The sequence below is a fragment of the Drosophila montana genome, unplaced genomic scaffold (assembly GCF_035044405.1).
Source record: "Drosophila montana isolate Dmon_TW-CO22-7 unplaced genomic scaffold, ASM3504440v1 contig_1853_1, whole genome shotgun sequence".
Lineage (NCBI taxonomy): Eukaryota > Metazoa > Arthropoda > Insecta > Diptera > Drosophilidae > Drosophila > Drosophila montana.
Genome location: NW_026996772.1, coordinates 570684 through 590281, shown reverse-complemented (window position 1 = coordinate 590281; position 19598 = coordinate 570684). Strand labels below are relative to the sequence as shown.

Below are 19598 nucleotides of genomic sequence, written 5' to 3'. Positions count from 1 at the left end.
CACCAGACGCTAGCTGATCTTAGCATCTAAACTGGCCCGCCTCAAGCTGGAGTCAAGTGCTCTCTGTGCCAGTCCGCTTGCTATGCCTCAATTGTTTATATCCACATTTCAGCGGGTGTCGCCGTCAATTGCCTTGCATTCTGTTCCAATTGATTTGACACCATATTACTAATCAATATCGAGCTTCATATTATCTGTAGCTGTAGCTTCCGGCTCTGCTCCGGCTCACTGACCTGTAGCACCAAGGTAAACGTTACGCAAGATCAACATTATCCATTTGCCATTTTGGATTTATCCATTTCCTTTCAGGCCATTAATCATTTTATCAGAGAGATCTAAAAACCATTTCATAACCATTTTACAGAGCGAGAGATTCGCTTTCTAAATATTGAAACACAAAAACTTCCATTTATGATCTTTAATTTATTTCGGTTTTTTTGTTTTTTTACAATTCTTAATTCATGTTTTTTAATCTCTTTCCATTTCAGTTTTGTAAATTGTTAACAATGCTATGTGTACATGTACATTAGAACATTCTGTACATCGCAGCACATCTCTTGTATGTATATAAATATGTTTATCAAAATAATAAAATATATACTATTTCGTATCGTAATTTTAATTGCATTTCTTGTTGTATAAAACATCTATGCAGTGTGTGCTGGTGGTGCGGGGCAAAGGTAACAACAGATACAGATACAGATACAGATACAGATACGGATACAGATAGAGATACGGATGCAAGACACAAACCGATTGTAACGAGCAGAATTAACATATAGTATAGGCATTTATGTTTTGTATATATATATATATATATATATATATATATATTGTATAAGGTACATTGGATTGTTTTTAGTGTTGCATAGTTATATGTTTATTTAGTTGTCGTTGTAGTTGTTGTTGTTGTTGTTGTTGTATAAATGTACATATGCTAGGCACACGCAATCTGATAAGTTTGGTTTTTCTGTAGGTACAAACGATATCTTAGGATTGAAAATAACGCGTATGATTAGATAATTGCAGTTGGTGTGCACTTTGGACGTGAATCGAAAGCAGTTAAACACTTGCTTTCTTATTTCATTATATATTACTCTTAACAATTCGGTGCAAATAATAATTGTAGCTAGGGATCTATCATATGAATGTGCATGTGTGCACTTGTATTTGATCAGCTTTGATTCTTTATATTGCATTTATGCATTTTTACACATTTTGATGTATCTAGTTTCGAGTGCCTGGTTGCATCAGTCGCAGTTTCTACGAACACTTTACAATTTGGCAATTAATTATTGGATTTTTTGTAAAAATTTTGCAATTTCTAACAGGATTTATGCAGATACAAAAGAATGCATTTTGCCTCTTGAGCATTTCACATACAATTTGCAAAAACAATATAAAAAACATTTCAATTGTTAAGTACAGTACAATGACAAAGCACAATATAAACAATTAAGGCGAACAAAATATGCTCTTAAACTAAATGTATATTACGTTATATATACAAAAGTATATAAGCTATATATATTTTTTAAATATACATAATTCACGCCCTAACAAATTTACGTTTGAGGCCTATAACTAAAATGCACTTTCGATTACCACTGGCAAAGAACATGGAGTCGGGAGGCTTGTGAGTGTGCGTGATTCAGGTATTATAGTCTTAGACATAGGTTGTGGCATTGTCGCCAGCAGCTGCATCACTTCCATTTTGACGCTTGCGCAAAAAGTCCTCCGGCTCCGTCTGTGTAACTGCTGCACCGACCGTTGGATGTGTCTGTGACTGGGTAACTTCCTGTGCCTGCCTTTTCTCATACTCAATGATATGCTCCCGGAGTAGAAAGTTTTCGCGTTTGATGCGCTTAAGCAGACGGCCAGAGACGTCGGGCACAGCCCAGCGCAGTATGCCCTGCAGCATGGTTATTATATTCTGTAAAATCAATTCGTTAGGACAAGCATTTGAAAATGGAATCAATCAATGCAGCTCACTTGATAGATGACAATGAAGGCGAGACGGGCGGTCAAGATCTTCCAATAAATCATGGGTCGTTTATAGGGTGGGTTCTCCCAGGGATCGTTGCGGAACTCTATGTAATGGCACTCCGTTACATTCGCCTGGGCGCTAACATCCAAAAGCGATTGCGTCCCATAGTCCTTGGTATAAAAGGTAGCCAGTGTAAAGTTTAGATAACCATTTAGCTCTGGATCATCATGGGTGGCTTTGTAGACTAGTTTCGGTATAAAGTTGCTGCTAAATGCAATTATCATGGCCTGCATAGAATCAAAAAAACTATATTGATTTCCATATGATGACAACAAATAGGAATTAACTTACGCTAGAAGCGACCGCAATGTGCGTAACGACAGTCATTATGCTTTGCCAGACACCAATATTTCGGGCACGCATGCCCACGGGACGTCGCATAAAACGCAGCATCTTGATGGCATCGAGGCGGACCTCTATCACGTTATTGATCAGCGCCAAAAGAGGAGCCAGTGGAAATGCCAAGCTAAACAAGGTTATGAAACCGTATTGCACCACTAAAATGAAGAGGAAACATAACAATAGGTAAGTCAGATTTGTATTATAAAGTTCAATCATACCCATTTCCAAATATTCCTCGTAAAGTGAACTTTTTTCGGTGGGCAGCAGATTGAAATCTTCGGTAAACTGATTGGTAGAGGGCACCAGCTTCTGTTCACTGTGCCGCCTATACCAGTCATAACGCTGGCTGAATTCCTTGGCGGTGCGCTTTAGAAAGGGTATCAGCATCTCGACGATGGCATTAACCGCCTGCTTGCCCACCATAATAATGACCAGCTGGACGCAGAGCTCCATGAGGCAGCCACCCGGATTGCACTCCTCCTGGCGAAAGCTAAATATGCGATTGTATTTGGAGGGATAACCAACGAATTTGCCCTTTAGGAATGCTATATAGAATAGCGATGAATAATAGTTGACAAATTGGAACACATAGTTCTTGATTGTGAGGCTCTCATCGTACTCCGTCTGGGTGCGACAGTATTCGTAATTGGTCAGCCGAACCGCCAAATGGCTGTAGACCATGTCCAATATGGAGATAACAATTAAGTCCAGGAAACCCGCCGTTATGGGCAATACCATTATTCTGTACGTCATCGTGTTCTCGTTCGCAAGAATAGTATGGGATGCCCGCTGCGCCATGCGATAGATGATGATCGCCGCCACGGCGATCAATGATATGCAGATCTAGAAGGTAAATGCGATAACAAATTTATAAATACGAAGAGGACAGCGAGTGGATTTGATTCACTTACAAACAACACCATGATGCTATAACTTGTAAAGTTGGGCAGAAACTTAGTGCTCCAAAAGGGCACATCAGGATCGAAGGTGGTCTTTGGGTCGTTCAGCTTATCGCTAAACCGCTTCGAATTGGATATTTTGGCGAGATATTGTGGCCGTGGATGCTCCACATGATGATTGAAACCGGTCAGACCCCAACGATGAACCAGTCCCGCCGAATATCGCTTCCACAGCTCCAAATAGACAACAGCCCAAATGGCCATCACAAAGGCAAACACCATCGTCATTTCGTTGTCTATCAAATAGTTAAACCTGGACGAGGTGCACGTCTCATTGAGACGCCAAAATTTACAGCCACGATCGCACTGGGGACACATGATCGTGTCGTTGTCATTGCAAATGTCAAAGCTAATCGGATCGCTGTTCCACGTTAGAAAGCCGTACACAAAGAAGAGTATGCCCAGAACGCTAACCGGTATCAGCATTTGCGTATAGAATCCCAGCCAGGCAAAATATAGCGCCACCTTCGGCCCAAAATAGTCCTTGATGTGATCCAACGGCTGCAGGCTGTCAAGAAGATAACAAAATGAATTAACTAATTAATAAATTGTGAGAGAACAGGGATAAATATCACCCACTTCTTCCATTTGCCAATGTTCGCCCACTCCTTTAGCAGTTTGCCGCGCGTGTCCTTCTGCAATACACAATTTGTTGTTCATATATATGTAATATATACATATATATAGTTAGTTGATTTAAGCCAGCTTACATCGTGCAGGGTATATGCGCAGAGATAGACGCCATCCGCGATGAGCTTCTCGATGCCCAGATTATCAGCCTTCTCTTCGCCGCCTTCGAATTGCTGGCGCTGCATTATGAAATTGATAATGGAATAGCGTGTGCTCTCATCAAAATAGTTCGGATGCTCCTCGTCAAATAATTCCAGATATTTGCGGGCGAATTCCAGATGAATGCGCGGCTTCCGATCCGGAAACAGTTCGGTGTTCAGCTGCACGGAACTGAAGAGGCTGCGGCAAATGCGATTGACTGTCCTAAAGTCGGGCGTGGTATCAGCGATTATTTGCTCCTGACCTGGTATGATCTTCAATGGCATCTTGATCTTCAAAATCTCGGCATACCGATAGAGCACCTCGACGGGCGCATGCAGCTTGACAAAGTGCACCCATTGCTCCTTATAGTACTCTAGCTGTATGCCTTCGTTCATCAGATTCGCCTCGAAGATCCGACGTTTGCCAGCCGCCACTTCGTCCACATCCTCGCCCTTGTAGGCCAGCACAAAGTCCACGCTGCGTCTGCCATCGTTGAAACGTCGGTACGTCTGCGATAAAAGATGGAAACAAGCATTTGATGAATATGTCGGTAAATATATATGTATATATAGATCGATTGTGTGTGGAAAGCGCGTGTAGGTGCGTGTGCCACGTTTAACCACCACAAAAATCAAAACCAGCATCTAAATAATATCTCACACTATCTTTAGTCGCTTCCCTCTCTGAACGTAAGGTCGAGCGCAAAGTCTTGGAAATTAATTGGCAGAACATGCTGCGACTTAATCGATTTGCTGCACCATACAAATGAAACTGCAGGCTCTCCGGCTGTCCGGCAAGATCTTATATGAAGTGAGGGACCCCTTATGGAGTAAGAATTCTTGTTCCAACTCCAACTATCGCGACTCAGAGCCAGTCGGGCTTAATCGGGTTCAATTCTTTGAAATACGACGTCTGTTCGTATTGATTATAAATATAATAAATACGCACAGAATTCCAGAGAGGTTTTTTTTTGCATATTAATCAGTTATGTTTAACTAAAGCAAACAGCAACTGTTAAGCCCTTATCAGGACGCACAGCTGTGTGCATATCATAAAATTTATCTTCATTTCAAAGTCTTGATGGGATACAATATAAACAAATATTTAAGCGACGAATTTTTTGTGACCTTGCAGAGGTTATTATGATTTTCACACAAATCAGACACCATAGAGAATATACATATATAATCGTGTTCAACACCCGAGTAGCTATCTGATTAGGAGCTGTCGCTCGAAGAATGCGAAAAACGTTGTTTTCTAAAATATTCTATATAAAATGCAGCATTTCAGTTATGCAGTTTGAATTGTCGCGCTCAGTGGATACTTGGTAACAGCTTTGAATTTGAATAGTTTCCCCTTATTTTCCACGCTTATGAGTGTGTTCAATATACATATGTATGTACTTAAAATTAATTAATGTTCAAGCTATGTATGTATGCTGTACACATGTACAAATGCTAAAAAATTGCCATTACCCATTCCCGCAAGCAAACTATTGAAAAAGAGAGAAAAAAGAGAAAGAAAACGGTGAGAAACGTAGCCAGCAAGTTAACAAAATGCGTGGGCGTGATATGTTTTACCGAAAATCAAATTTAAGAAAATTAAAAATATGTATGCAAAATGCAACCGTTCAGTTTTTTAAATAAAATACACTCTATCGAGTAGATGCATTTAAAGCCAACTAACAAGAGACAAATGAGATTGGGTGAGTTTTCTATGCGGTGTTGTAATTGGAACGCTGCAAATGAAACATGATCGTAATGGTAAGCTCGTGCGACTGAGATGAGAGATGAGTGAGAAAAATAGGCGACTGCAGCGTAACATAAGATATGCATAGAGAGACAGACAGAGAGAGAGGGAGAGAGAGAGAGAGAGAGAGAGAGAGTGTGTGTGCCATTGAGTAGCTGCTTATAATAATTGGCATATTGAGACATTTGGCATTGCGTTGTGCTTCTTGTATTTTTTTTTTTTGTTTTGCTTATTTGTTTTTTTTTTTGTTGATCGTTGATCGTTAATTGTTTACCCTCAATTTCCACTGGGAGTATGTAATTGGCAATTTCTTATCTTTATTAGAAACTGTGCTACTTTGTCTTAAAAGACGTCTAGAGACCTCATCATCGCCGCTGCCGCCGCCACCAGCACCAGATCGGCCATAACTATAGCCACCGCCAGGGCCGCCTCCGCCGCCGCCAACGCCAATGCCGGTGGGCAGATGTGTGCGTCCATTTTGTAATGCTAGCACCTGAGCCGCAATGGCAGCATCCGTATGATCACCACCACTATAACCGGCACCATTTAGATGCTCCAGCGCCGTTGACTGTCGATAGCCCGGCTGCCAGGGCAGCCTGTGCTCCGCGCCCAGTCGCATACTGTTGCGCGTCTCATCTCCGGCCAGATCCACCGCCGAGTGGTAAATTGTGTTTCGTGACTGCGATAGCGACTTGCGATGCGCCGCTGCCGCCTCCGAATCGGCCAGCGAGATCGTATCAAAGTAGAGACTCTCACGCTCGTCCATTTCCGATTCGGGATAATCGTAGTCGTGGGTGCGCACTGCAAACAGTATTACAGATTAGTCGCCTGCTTATGCAAAATGCGTCAGTTGTACACGCATGTAAATGTGTATTTATGTATATGCACATAGATATGTGTGTTTGTATTGTGTGTCACAGCAAAGCACGGTATGAGTTGGCATGGTATGTTATGCTATGAAGGTTGCAATATGCTGATAGTGGGCACATTCTGCATAAAAGCTTTGGGCTAATCGAATGATAAAAATAAAATGCCGCGGCCACTAATCAATTAAAATTGGCACAGTGGGTCATACATACACAAAAAAAAATAATTCCTGCAACAAGAATTCCACCTGATTCTTTTCATAATAGTTTTCTAAATATGTATATTAAATCCAAAATGTTGTACGAAAAATTGCAAGTGGTTTAGCTTAAACGCTGCAACATAAATATTTAAAAAATAAATAATTCTGAAGAGCAATAATTTAAGATAAACTGCATTGAAAATATATTTAGGTTAAAACGTGTTTGCAGTTTAATGACAATCGCCCCACTGTGCGCGAGCTAATTTAAAGGCGAAATGGAAGTTATCAGTAGGTGACGGCACCCAATGCGGGTACTTATATTTGGTAAAATGGGGGTCATTGAAATGCGGCCAATTATGTAATTGCTTGATATGGGAGTAAGAGAGCCACCAAATGGATGATCATCCATTTCCGGCTGAGAACAGTGCAAAGTGACCAATGTGCGGCTGTCATATTACGATTTGACGATGACTTCATGCAGATGTGATGCTAAAGTGTATGATCATGTGTGTTTTTGCGGGGGGTGCATCTATAAACAAATTAAAGCTATTGAGCAGATGTAATGTAGATGTATACACCTGCGTAGACAGCACACACGTATTTGAACAAATGTAAAAACAGAAATGATCTTGGATCTCAATAGTTAAGCAAACATCAAACCCTCGACAAACCGATATAAACACACACACTAAAAGAAAAAACGTCTAAAAATATCAAATCAAATTATGTACGTTAATTTGCATATGAATGAATGTGAATGTGAATGCGAATTGGAACTGAGCGAGAGCATATCGATCATGTTTGTTTTTGTTATTTATTAAAGGATGCATACGTATGACATATGTTTGTATGTATTTGTGTATTGTCATTTATTTACCCGCTGAATACATTGTTGAGGCACAGTGAAAGACAGCAGTAAGAGAAGTAGAGAGAGAGAGGGAGAGAGAGCGACAAGAAAAGGAAGTTGAAGAGCAGAGCCAGCCAGGCGGCAGCTTAAAGTATCGAGTATTGTACTTGGTACTCTTTACTCGTTACACGTACTCGTTTCCAGTTCACGCTAAGCGCGCGATCGTTTGTGCAACAGCAGCTTTTGAGGACGTGCCAGGCATAACGGTAGACTGACTGACGGCAAAAAAAGAAGAAGAACAAAAGGCGAGAACAGAATAACCGTTTTTTAGCAGCAGCTTTTATAAACAAATTTCACGCCCGCACACACACACACACACACACACACGCGCAGAGAGATTGACCTGCGGCCAAATGATGTCAGCTAATAAAAAGAAAAGAATAATAAAAGCAAAAACGAATCGAGCTAGAAAAATGCGTACGCGCGCGTTGTTTGCCGATTACTGACCAAACTCAGGCAATGCGCCGTACGCAGAGCAGCAGCCAGAACAACAATAATAATAACAACAACAACAAGTGTTGATTGCCAAAAAGGCAACGACAGCGTGCAACGAGCTGTAACCGATACAGATATGGAATACACGCACACACGCATTCCCGAATTAAATAGAATACACATGCACATGCCCATGTACATAAACATAGACGTGTTTATATAAATATTTGCTTGGCCCCAAAGGTCAAGTTGAAGTGTAAATGATTTGTAACCTAAATCAAAGTGCGAAATTAGAAAGATGCCCAACCCGTTTTTTTTTAAACAAATACATACTTATGTACTCGGCGTATGTAAATAAATGTTGGCGAGTCTAATGCCGACTGTTTGGACCGCCAATGAAAAGTGTCGGTCAAACTATGTCACAAATTAAATATATGCATATATAAATATATATATATGTATATTTATTTATTTATATTTCGCATGCCGAAAATTAAATACTCTTGCGACCATATAGCAGATATGCGGTTTATTTATTTAATTTATGACGTCTTTTTTCTAAAAGCCATATTGGATATAGTTGTCCGATGTTGTTAGGAACAAAGTGAAACTCAAAATTGCTTAGCAAAAAGTTTATCATATAAATAACTCTGTTTTTAACCGGCATTTCGTGACAGTTATATTATATAGAAGACTAATCTACAAAAGGGGGATGCACAGCTATTTCGACTCGGTAGATCAAACTCAAATCAAGACTGTATATATCCAACAACCTTCTATACAAACTGTAACACATTCTGTGACAAAATGAAAATACCCTTCGCTGGAGTATAACAAGCTGCGTGGGAGGGCAACGTTAATGCAACGGCTACCACAGATTTTAGTTCTAAGAATTTTGATTTGATTCTTGAAAATGGCTCTAAGGCCAAATGACGACGTTGTTAGTCAGTGATGGGCGCAGGCTGTAAACTTGGTTAGATACACGCATTAGTAGCTGGTGCTGGAATTTGCAGTCCACTCGAACTCACCTCGGCCTCAGGTAGCAGCTGACCGTGGTTATAGCCTGTGTCAGCTCCACGATTGAATTGTTATTGGTTTCTTGTATGATGTATCGTTATTGTATATATATTGTGCGATCGTTGTGATAATCGTGCAGCAAAAGACGCCAGCGTAAGCGTCTTTGCTATGTTTTGTTATGGCTAAATTGCAGCTTGTTTTCCTTTGCACTTGACTAAAACTGGCAAACTATCGATATATCGATATCTTAATAGCAATATCGACTTATCGCATTATGACAACATATGGCTCAGGGCCAGGGGTGTTCCCTTAACCATACAACCTATGTATGATAATAATATATTTTTCGTACTATAAATTATTGTCCAAAGAGGTACAAAATATTCGAACAAATATATCAAATATTATATCCCTTAAACATTCCACACATACTCGGGGGAGTGCCGTTAATGTTGATTAGATGAATATCGATATATCATATATAGGGAATACGATGCTATCGTGACTTCATCACAATCTATAGACACGTCATGGTCAACAAAATTGTTAGTTGTATATATAATAAATAAACTGCCAAACACACACTTTTGCATGTGTACACGATCGCAACATGGTTTATATTGACCGCAGTGAGTATTCCCGAAACCAGACAGTTGCTTTGGATTATTATTGAAGCAATTGCTTTTTATTAGGTGGTCGCGTCTGGGAGAAGCGTCCTTGGGACTTCCAACGTGTTGTCGAGATATTTATAGGACTTTGGTATCTGATACTGCAATTGTAAGTATAATTGTTGATATTAAGAAACCTTTTTATATTAATATATTTTTATTTTCTTATAGCTTCCAGACCCTATTGGCACCTTTTAACGGTGGTAATGGAAATAACCGCAGCAACGAACGTCGTAGCACTGGTTGGGGTGGTGGCGGTGGAGGAGGAGGCGGTGGTGGTGGGGGCGGCGGCTCCGGAGGTGGAGGTAACGGAGGTCTAAGGCCCAACCGACGCATTGGACGCATACAACCAACTATTAATTGTAGTTCATGCTCCATGGGCGGTGGATGAGGATAGCAGCGGCGTCCACGAGTCTAAAACGCTCGGTCGTCGCTGAACTACAGCGTAGTCAAAAAACATTCATAAATACTCCATATCGGTATTAGATCTCGCAAGATTTTTTGCGCATATGACGCAGCATTCATAAACTCAAAGCTGAGTGGAATGTTGCTGAATGGGTTTATGCTGATTTGAAGCTTGTTCTCTTTTGGCTACGTTTTACAAATAATACGAATATAAATTAGCTCGATTTTAGCATTAAGTAATTTTTTTCTTACAAAACCGTTCTCTAATATTCAACGCAACATTAAATTCTCTGGAATTTATTGGGCTACATAATATACTTTACATTACATTAACACTAACTGAAATGTAATTAAAATTGTAAATGTATCCAAAAATAATACATTTTATATTTTTAATAAGGTGTTCGATAATTAATATTATTGTTTTCTCTTTCATTATTTATAAAAAATCTGCAACTAGAATACAGATGTTTGTGCAAAAAAAATTTGCATTCTGTTGAATACAATACAACAACAGTCCAACAGAATCTTTATTAAAAGTAAATTTAATACTTTCAAATAAATATAGAATTTATGAACCAGAACTAGTTCAGCTAAAAAAAATCGAACTGTTTTCTAGTTCCAGCCACATGTGTAAATTAAAATATATCGAACATTTGACGTTTCATTTTCATTTGTTTCGTTAGTTATCTGCTACAGCGAGTCAATCGTATTGTACAACATACATACATACGAGTGCGTGTGTATGCTCGTAATTTTTTGGAGAATTAAAAAGCGTTCTTAGTAATATTTTCGGACCTCAGCAACAGCGTTTAACAAAAACGAGCCAAATTGTTAAATATCACATGAGCCGAGCTTTCTAACTGCTCAAAATATGGATATGGAGGCTGAAAAAGGTATTACACAAAAACGGAAAAATTCCTTAGCGTTAGCGTGCTTATGCGCTCACATTTTGTTTTCTAGGCGAAGCGTTCAACAAGGAACCGGATGGTGACAAAATAATGGACGCGGTGCCGACCTCGGAGCCAGATTCGAAAACTATTCAAGACAATGAAGTTGATTCAACATGCATTGTGGAGGAATCGGCCATCGTGCCTCCTAGCGAACCAGTAGAAGAAAAACCTAGATCTCCGCGCACAAGCAGTCGTTCGCCTAGCGCAACACGAAAATCGCGTAGCCGTAGCGGCAGTGTTGTTGATAGCTCGCGACGCTCTCGTAGTCGTTCTGGGTCCAGACGGTCGCGTAGTGGATCTGGCCAACGTTCACGAAGTGGGTCCCGACGCTCCCGCAGTGGGTCTGGATCCAGGCGTTCGCGCAGTGGATCTGCACGTTCGCGAAGTGGCACACGCTCCCGCAGTGGCTCTAGACGTTCACGAAGTGGATCAAAACGATCTCGTAGCGGATCAGGTGGACGCTCCCGCTCTCGTAGTGGATCCAGACGCTCACGCAGTGGTTCAAGACGTTCCCGTAGCGGATCCAAACGTTCTCGTAGCGGATCCAGACGCTCCCGTAGTGGATCTGGATCTAAGCGCTCGCGAAGTGGATCTGTGCGCTCACGTAGTGGATCTAGGCGTTCACGTAGTGGATCGAGGCGCTCTCGAAGTGGCTCTAGGCGCTCGCGTAGTGGATCGGGCGGACGTTCCCGAAGTGGATCTAGACGCTCTCGTAGTGGATCTGGATCCAAACGCTCGCGCAGCGGCTCCAGGCGTTCCCGAAGTGGATCCAGGCGATCACGTAGTGGATCTGGGTCCAGACGATCACGCAGTGGATCTGGGTCCAGACGATCACGGAGCGGATCAGGAGGTCGTTCCCGTAGTGGATCAAGACGCTCGCGCAGTGGTTCAAGACGCTCCCGTAGCGGGTCAAGGCGTTCTCGTAGCGGTTCTGGCTCTAGACGCTCACGAAGTGGATCGCGTTCTCGTAGTGGTTCTAGACGATCACGTAGTGGCTCCAGGGCCTCCCGTGCCGCCTCAGTGCACTCTCGCAGCCGCTCCAACAGCGCTGGCTCCACACACAGTCCTGGTAAATCGAAAAAGAAGTCCCGATCGCGCTCAAACAGTATTGCCGAGTCTGTTACCTCACAAGATGCACTGAATCGCAAACGAGCTGCAGCGAGTGACTCGGAAGGTAAGTTATATATATATATATATATATCTCAGGAATATATACACACATATATATATATTTTGTTTCCCCCACCGTAGATGACACACCAAAGCTACAGAAAAAACGTGTTAAAATCACAGACACAGATAACGAGGATGAAGAGAATACGGATAAGCCGGCCGCCGAAGGCGACGATGCGGAAAAAGCAAAGGAAAAAATTGTCGAAAGTTCAGATGATGAAAACACGCCCATTTCAAACGAACCAGAGTAAGTGGCCATAATTACCATTAGCAATTACACAGTTATTTTTGTATATAATGTTCTTATAATTTCTTTAGGAACAGCAACTTTATATCTGACTTCGATGCAATGCTGCTGCGTAAGAAGGAAGAGAAACGCGTGCGTCGCCGCAAGAGAGATATCGATATGATAAATGACAATGACGATCTAATCGATCAATTGATTATAAATATGAAGAATGCATCCGACGATGATCGGCAGCTGAATCTGGTTGGCAAGCCGGCAACAAAGAAAATTTCAATGCTCAAACAAGTGATGTCGCAGCTGATTAAAAAGGATCTACAATTGGCCTTTTTGGAGCACAATATACTCAACGTACTTACAGATTGGTTAGCCCCATTGCCAAATAAAAGCCTGCCTTGTCTACAAATACGGGAGAGCATTCTAAGGCTGCTATCCGATGTAAATATAGCCATTAACAAAGCTTGCCGACAGATTTATATAACTATTTCTTTCCCTTCCGTTCACTATCCCTCTAACTCTTTTTGTTGTTGTCTCTCTCTTATTCCTTCGGTAGTTCCCGACCATAGATAAGTCCTATTTAAAGCAGTCTGGAATCGGAAAAGCTGTTATGTACTTGTACAAGCATCCACAAGAGACAAAGACAAATCGCGATCGTGCGGGACGCTTGATATCCGAGTGGGCACGGCCCATATTTAATTTAAGCTGTGATTTCTCAGCCATGAGCAAAGAGGAACGTCAAGAGCGTGATCTAGCGCAAATGTCCCGCAATCGCCATAAGAGCCCAGATCCAGAGCCCGCATCAAGCAGCAATCCACCATCGTTAAATCAAACATTCTCGAGTGAGGATAAATTGCTTCGTCCTGGAGATCCCGGCTGGGTGGCCCGCGCCCGTGTACCAATGCCTTCCAATAAAGATTATGTTATTCGCCCAAAGTCAACCGTAGAAGGCGAAGTTTCGGTAAGACGCTGACATACTATTTCCCATATCCATCGATTAATATTTTACCCTTTTAAAATCGTGTAGTCCTCAAAGCGAAAGCCCAACCGCTATGAAAAGCATATGAAACGCTTCTTGGATTCGAAGCGCTCGAAGGAGAGCCGTCGTGCCGTCGAAATATCTATAGAGGGTCGCAAAATGGCGCTTTAAGGATAGGATACCACTAGCTACATACATTTTATATACAGCATTCAAATCAACTGAACAAAACGAAATATATATATAGTATATATATATAGTATAGTATTATATATATATATGCATCCATATATAATACTTATCGCCTTTCTGTAGATGTATGTATGTATAAAGGCATCTTAAAGTGAACATAAACTCAAGTCATTTGTATCTTTCAGACTTATATTCGACAATTGCTGGCCGGCTTAAGTAAATAATTGAGTTCCTCAAGCACCACAGATGCAAATGGAAATGCTCTCCGCACACAATACTTAAGTCGCCGATGTCCTGTGATACGCTTTTTCAATGTCACATGCAAGTTTAATCTACTTACGACATACAAACTTATATATATATATATATATATATTCTACAAACTCTTCGGCGTAGACCTCATAGTGTTAACTTGAATAAAATTGAGTTAAAATGTTTTAGATGCCAACGCGCTTAAGAGTGGCGGCCCGAAATGCGAGATATCATCCATCAAGCCGAGGAGAATGAAGATAGGGCATAATAAGCAATATATTGTTCCAAAATAACTGATCCGACGCAATTGATATATACAATTAAGATGCTTATTAGAACCCGAGTTAATAAATACGATAATTGAGAACTGCCATCTCATACTCCTCTTTATCATTTGCAATTTAACGCTATTTTCCTTTCTTTCATGAATATCTCTTAACAAGGAACCACATATAGATATTGAGAACATTAAAAAAAAAAAATCAAAAATTTATAAACCTATTCTGCGTATATATAATATATATCTCAACTTCCAAGCCTCTAGCTCGTTTTGTTTCCGAGCTCGACGAGTTGCTACAGATGGACATAGCTTAATCGTATCAGCTCGTCGTCCTGGTCAGGAATATATATATATATAGTTTATGGGATAGGAAATGCTTCCGTCTACCTTGCCCTTCGTGTGCCTTATACGACAAATCTTAAATATAGTTATGAAATGTCTACTTATTATTGCTGGATACATTTAACTAAGGTAGGTAATATCTAGTGCTCTGCAAATATATTGTCCATATGCTAAGTAAATATGGATTTGTCTATATGTATGTACATATGTATGTAGGTCTTCATTTGATAATTCAAACACTCATTTTTATCTCTGACGGTAGTTATACACTTGCTATAAATGTGTGTGAATAGCGAATCGCATAGATACTTCCAGTTGGTAAACAATTTGAAAAGAGAATTAATATTAAATGTCAAATTAAGGGCATTTTGACAAAAATAAGAATTAAAATAAAAGCCCCCAGTTGCGAATTAGATGAGAACGAGATTCACGATTATGCACATGCATATGTAAATAACTGTTATTCCACTACATTCAAATTGAGACCGGTTGGTTTTTCTATGTATATGTATGTATATTCATGTTAAATATTGTTTTTGGCATTCTATTTTTAGGATTTTGTTGCGGTAAATTTTCCAGCGGGCTCTCCGCTTTGATTTACTCCTCGCTGCTGCTGCGGCAATAAAAACTAGCTGAATTGTTGGTAGCCATTATCTGTACTGAAATCAGCAACACCCCGCATACATCACACTTTGTGTACATATGTAGGTCGCGTTCACCTTTTGTTGTTATCGCTTAATAAGTATTAAACCGGTTGCGCTCTACATATAAGTGTTCAAACGCATCAAGTGCTCCGCCTAATGTGGTAGTCGAGTTCTTTCGGTTCGCATTGTAGTAAAAAAAAGACGCAATCAAATCAAAACGAAACATGTCTGAATTGAAAAAAAACGCTAAAATCGGCATTGTCGGCAGGTAGGATATGCCCAGATCCATGCATGCATACATAATTACATTACATGTGCATTGACAGCGGTCTCATCGGACGCTCTTGGTCCATGCTGTTCGCCTCGGTTGGCTACCAGGTGGTGCTCTACGACATCCTGCCCGAGCAGGTGCAGGGCGCATTGAAGGCAACGCAGAAGGAATTGGTCGAACTGGAGGGCAAGGGCTTGCTGCGCGGCAAACTGAATGCGGCGCAACAATTTAGCTGCATTTCGGGCACCAACGATATCAAGCAACTGGCCAAGGGTGCCATCTTTATACAGGAGTGCATACCAGAGAAGCTGGAGTGGAAGCAGGAGCTGTTCAAGAAACTCGACGATGTTGTCGATAGCAACACCATCCTTTCAAGTTCCACGAGCACGTTCCTGCCCTCCCTCTTTACCGCGAACCTAATGCACAAACATAACGTGAGTTTCGAACACTTTTGGGGCCATGGAAAATTTATAAAATTCTTTGTATGTATGTGTGTGTGTGAGTGTGTGTGTGCATATACATATCAGCATGTCGAGCGACATTATCTGGACCTGTCATTTGTCCCAGTGCTATTAGCATCTAATCTTGTACTTAGCACCAAGATTGATTTATGACCTTTTGCGCTTTTAGACTGTTGTCTCCCATCCCGTTAATCCGCCCTACTATGTGCCGCTGGTGGAAATAGTGCCAGCGCCCTGGACGAAGCCAGAGGTCGTGCAGAAGACGCGCGCCCTAATGGACGAAATTGGTCAGAAACCCGTTACGCTGTCGCGTGAGATTGAGGGCTTTGCCCTCAATCGCATTCAATATGCCATTCTGAACGAAACCTGGCGTCTGGTCGAGGCGGGCATACTCAACGTCAAGGACATTGATAGCGTTATGAGCGACGGCCTGGGCATGCGTTATGCCTTCCTGGGGCCACTGGAGACGGCGCATCTGAATGCCGAGGGCATGGCCAACTACTTTGAGCGCTACTCGAAAACTATCTATGCGGTCAGCGAGACCATGGGCCCTACACCCAAAATGGAAGGACCCACTGCCGAGGATATTGCCGAGCAGCTGAATGAAATGGTGCCGCTGGACAAGCTGGTGGAACGCCGAACGTACCGTGACAACTGTCTGACTCACCTGAGCTTGTTGAAGAATAAGCTCAATAACAAATAAATATTATCACAAATTAAAGCTGTTCAATTCAGTTTACAGCAACAGACAAGCATTTATGTGAATTCTTTATTAGGTCGGCTTATAAATATGCAGGAAAGTTGTTTTGTAAATTTAGAGAATTAAGTACAAGGCTTAAACTGGAAAACTTAATGTTTTTTTTTTCTTCTCGGTATCAGTTCACTTAAGCTTACAGGGGACGTCAAAGAATCAAACGCGGACGGCTTCTTATATTTAATTTTTAAGTACTTCCAAGCGAATTTTAATTATTTTAATTGGAAACATCACATATTGGCTGGCATTCATTGTGCAGCTTTCTTGGTGTAACTTGCAGGTCGCAAGCTGGGCGTGGACGCGCACGAGGAGTTGGAATAGCTGCTCACTGGCTTCAGGGATCTGCGCTGAAATGAACGCATCTGCGGCATGGGTGTGCTTGTACAAAACAATTTGCTGGCCATCTTGCCTTTTGCCGTAATGGGCGTGTCTTGTCCGTTGCAACGTGCCGTCGTTGAATTCAAATATGTGACCTCTGTGGACGCTAACGATGGCTTCACCATGGGCACTACACGTTTGATGGGTATATTTGCTTTAGTCGATGCACAGGGTTTAATCTGTGATTCATTTATGGCTGTGACTTTTGTGCGGCCTCCAGCCAAATGGGTTCTGCCCTGGGCGGCAGCAGACAATGCTGCAGCAGATGCGCTCGTTTTACCAGCTGTCGAACCAATGGAAAACGAATTGCGACGTTGTCTGAGGGATGCCATTGCATTCATTTTCTCACCCACGTTTGACAGCTCCTTCAAAGGCACGTAGGGACTGTGGCTGTCACCCGAAGATTGTTTCACTAGTGATTTCGGCCGATCTTGCTTGGACTTATCGTGAATTGACAGGGATGATGATCGTCGTCGCAACGTATTCTCCTGGTTATTAGTTGCAATTGATTGTACTGCTCTGGTTGTGCTTGGATGCACTATGCAGTTGGGTAATTGATTAACGCCCGCTGAGTTTACAACCAATATTACAGTTTGGCTGTGCTCCGATTCGCGTTGATGTTGGTCGCTATCATTGTTCTGCAGCTTGGTTAGGTTGTGCCGCTCCAAAAGTTCGTTTATTTGTAGTGCTAAATTATCGTTAACAACCTCAGTCACATACGAATCTGGCTTTTTATGCGTTATGTCGGGAGTTAATTTTTGATATTCACTTTCTGTAGACGGACTTGCTGGCTTGTCAAGTGATTCAGCATCATATGTAGCCGAAGAGCATGTCATTGCATCTGGAAATTCCTGTATGTTTCCGTTAAACGCCTTAACAATATCTGCAGACTCTGCTTTCCCTTTCTACAAAAAAGATCAAATATATATACTTATTTCTTTTGGATTGTGCGCAGTTGAAACTAACCTGTAGCTCAAGGTCCAGATCGAATGTTGCTTGGCGTGTGTACACGTGCGGTGACTCCTTTCCCATCCGACTAGTATCCTCTGCAGTTGGGGTACTGCAGTGGACAGCGGCACTGATCGATTCAAGGAGCTTATCGAATTGCTCCCTTTTGGATATGTCAACGTGCTCACAAATTAAACACTTCAAGTCTTGCAAGAGCTTCCCCACGTCTGCCGCATTTGTGGCCACACTAGTTGTTGGTGTAGTCATTGTCATTGGATTCTGTTCGCTAAGAACAGCTGCAGGTGGATCGGATTTAGCTGGGGAGTCCAATATAGCAATTCGCATCATCTTTAAGCGTGCCTCGAATTCTGTGTTGGAGCAGGCATCGTCACTCAGCGGGGTAACTGGACTAGTGTCTGGGATTGGATTTGGCTCATCTTCTATCAGCTTAACGGGCGATTCTGCCGCAAGCATTTGCAGATTCTCGCTGAGAAACGAGCTCTCAAAACAGGAGCCAATTACATTTGAAGAAAAATTTGCCAATTGACTGTGCGTTGGCGTCTTAAGACTGGATAGCCTTGTGGCATTCAGCTTGGCCAGCTGTTGTAGAGTTCGATGCCGCGACTCGCTGCTAGTCGATGCATTTTTGTTCGCATCTCCATTTTTCTGTGTAAACTCCATGGCAACGGGTGGTGTCTCATTGATTAGGTCATGATCTTCGTTTTCATGCAAATTGATGTCTACCGCAGTTTGTGTTCTTTCCATATCATTTTTAAAATTTTCGCCCTGTGTAGAGGTAAGTCATTAAAACAAAGGGTTCATGTGTTGCCTATGTGTGTGTGCGAACAGACCTTGATGCAGGCTTCTTTTTCCATCGAATCAAAAGGATCATAGGGTCCCTTAAAATGATTCGATTCAGTTTGAACATTTTCAATGACTGTTTCATCTTTGACAGGCTCATCCCAACCTGTTAAATCAATAAGATTTCCAACATCACACATTTTATTAGACAATTACAATGAAACTGGCGGAAGCCTTTTAAAACAATGCAGAGTTTCCCGCTTCTAGTTCGTTCTAGTGATGGTAATTGTGCAACCATATGTACATATGTACAAAATAATGATTCGATACTCGCAATGCTTATCGAACATCTGAAAGAGTACAGCCTTTGTGGCACAAGCCGGTACGTGAGCACATGTTAAATGCTAAATTCTCAGGATATATTATTTGATGCCATTATAAAATATAAGCTATGATAAAAAAAAACAAAAAATTATACACATATACGCTTCAACCATCCTTTAGCTAAATAAGTGGTAATGCCGAAGGTAATTTTCTCTACAAAATGGTTGCCAAGCAACCAA

The 19598-nt window shown here is 41.5% G+C and overlaps 5 protein-coding genes across 9 annotated transcripts; 3 read left to right on the top strand and 2 right to left on the bottom strand.

The window, feature by feature from the left end:
- Window positions 1-403: 403 nt before the first annotated feature.
- On the bottom strand, window positions 404-9526 carry LOC135441198 (anoctamin-1). Of its 4 annotated transcripts, none has more exons than XM_064700717.1 (9): window positions 9305-9526; window positions 6143-6669; window positions 4059-4628; window positions 3928-3983; window positions 3301-3856; window positions 2608-3232; window positions 2339-2544; window positions 1993-2274; window positions 404-1933 (listed from the first exon to the last, which is right to left on the bottom strand). In XM_064700717.1, exons 2-9 carry the CDS (start codon window positions 6632-6634, stop codon window positions 1667-1669), a joined length of 3054 nt encoding a protein of 1017 aa, XP_064556787.1. In that variant the 5' UTR covers window positions 6635-6669; window positions 9305-9526; the 3' UTR covers window positions 404-1666. The 4 variants fall into 4 exon arrangements, with proteins under 4 accessions (XP_064556787.1, XP_064556786.1, XP_064556789.1 ...); XM_064700716.1 differs by lacking the exon at window positions 9305-9526 and adding an exon at window positions 7812-7936; XM_064700719.1 differs by lacking the exon at window positions 9305-9526 and adding an exon at window positions 7812-7934 and having other exon boundaries at window positions 6230-6669.
- A 241-nt stretch (window positions 9527-9767) lies between these two features.
- Window positions 9768-10781, top strand: SelG (Selenoprotein G). The gene is made up of 3 exons (XM_064700723.1): window positions 9768-9922; window positions 9986-10070; window positions 10133-10781. The coding sequence occupies exons 1-3, from the start codon at window positions 9904-9906 to the stop codon at window positions 10350-10352; spliced, it is 324 nt and encodes a 107-aa protein (XP_064556793.1). The 5' UTR covers window positions 9768-9903; the 3' UTR covers window positions 10353-10781.
- A 301-nt stretch (window positions 10782-11082) lies between these two features.
- Window positions 11083-14556, top strand: LOC135441199 (IWS1-like protein). Of its 2 annotated transcripts, none has more exons than XM_064700721.1 (7): window positions 11083-11262; window positions 11330-12493; window positions 12571-12739; window positions 12811-13174; window positions 13290-13694; window positions 13761-14029; window positions 14090-14556. In XM_064700721.1, the coding sequence occupies exons 1-6, from the start codon at window positions 11241-11243 to the stop codon at window positions 13881-13883; spliced, it is 2247 nt and encodes a 748-aa protein (XP_064556791.1). In that variant the 5' UTR covers window positions 11083-11240; the 3' UTR covers window positions 13884-14029; window positions 14090-14556. The 2 variants fall into 2 exon arrangements, with proteins under 2 accessions (XP_064556791.1, XP_064556792.1); XM_064700722.1 differs by having other exon boundaries at window positions 13761-14033.
- A 930-nt stretch (window positions 14557-15486) lies between these two features.
- On the top strand, window positions 15487-16906 carry Had1 (beta Hydroxy acid dehydrogenase 1). Its single transcript, XM_064700594.1, has 3 exons — window positions 15487-15690; window positions 15749-16127; window positions 16324-16906. Exons 1-3 carry the CDS (start codon window positions 15647-15649, stop codon window positions 16855-16857), a joined length of 957 nt encoding a protein of 318 aa, XP_064556664.1. The 5' UTR covers window positions 15487-15646; the 3' UTR covers window positions 16858-16906.
- Window positions 16885-19305, bottom strand: LOC135441119 (uncharacterized). The gene is made up of 3 exons (XM_064700592.1): window positions 19086-19305; window positions 18253-19020; window positions 16885-18191 (listed from the first exon to the last, which is right to left on the bottom strand). Exons 1-3 carry the CDS (start codon window positions 19233-19235, stop codon window positions 17157-17159), a joined length of 1953 nt encoding a protein of 650 aa, XP_064556662.1. The 5' UTR covers window positions 19236-19305; the 3' UTR covers window positions 16885-17156.
- Between the last annotated feature and the right edge of the window lie 293 nt (window positions 19306-19598).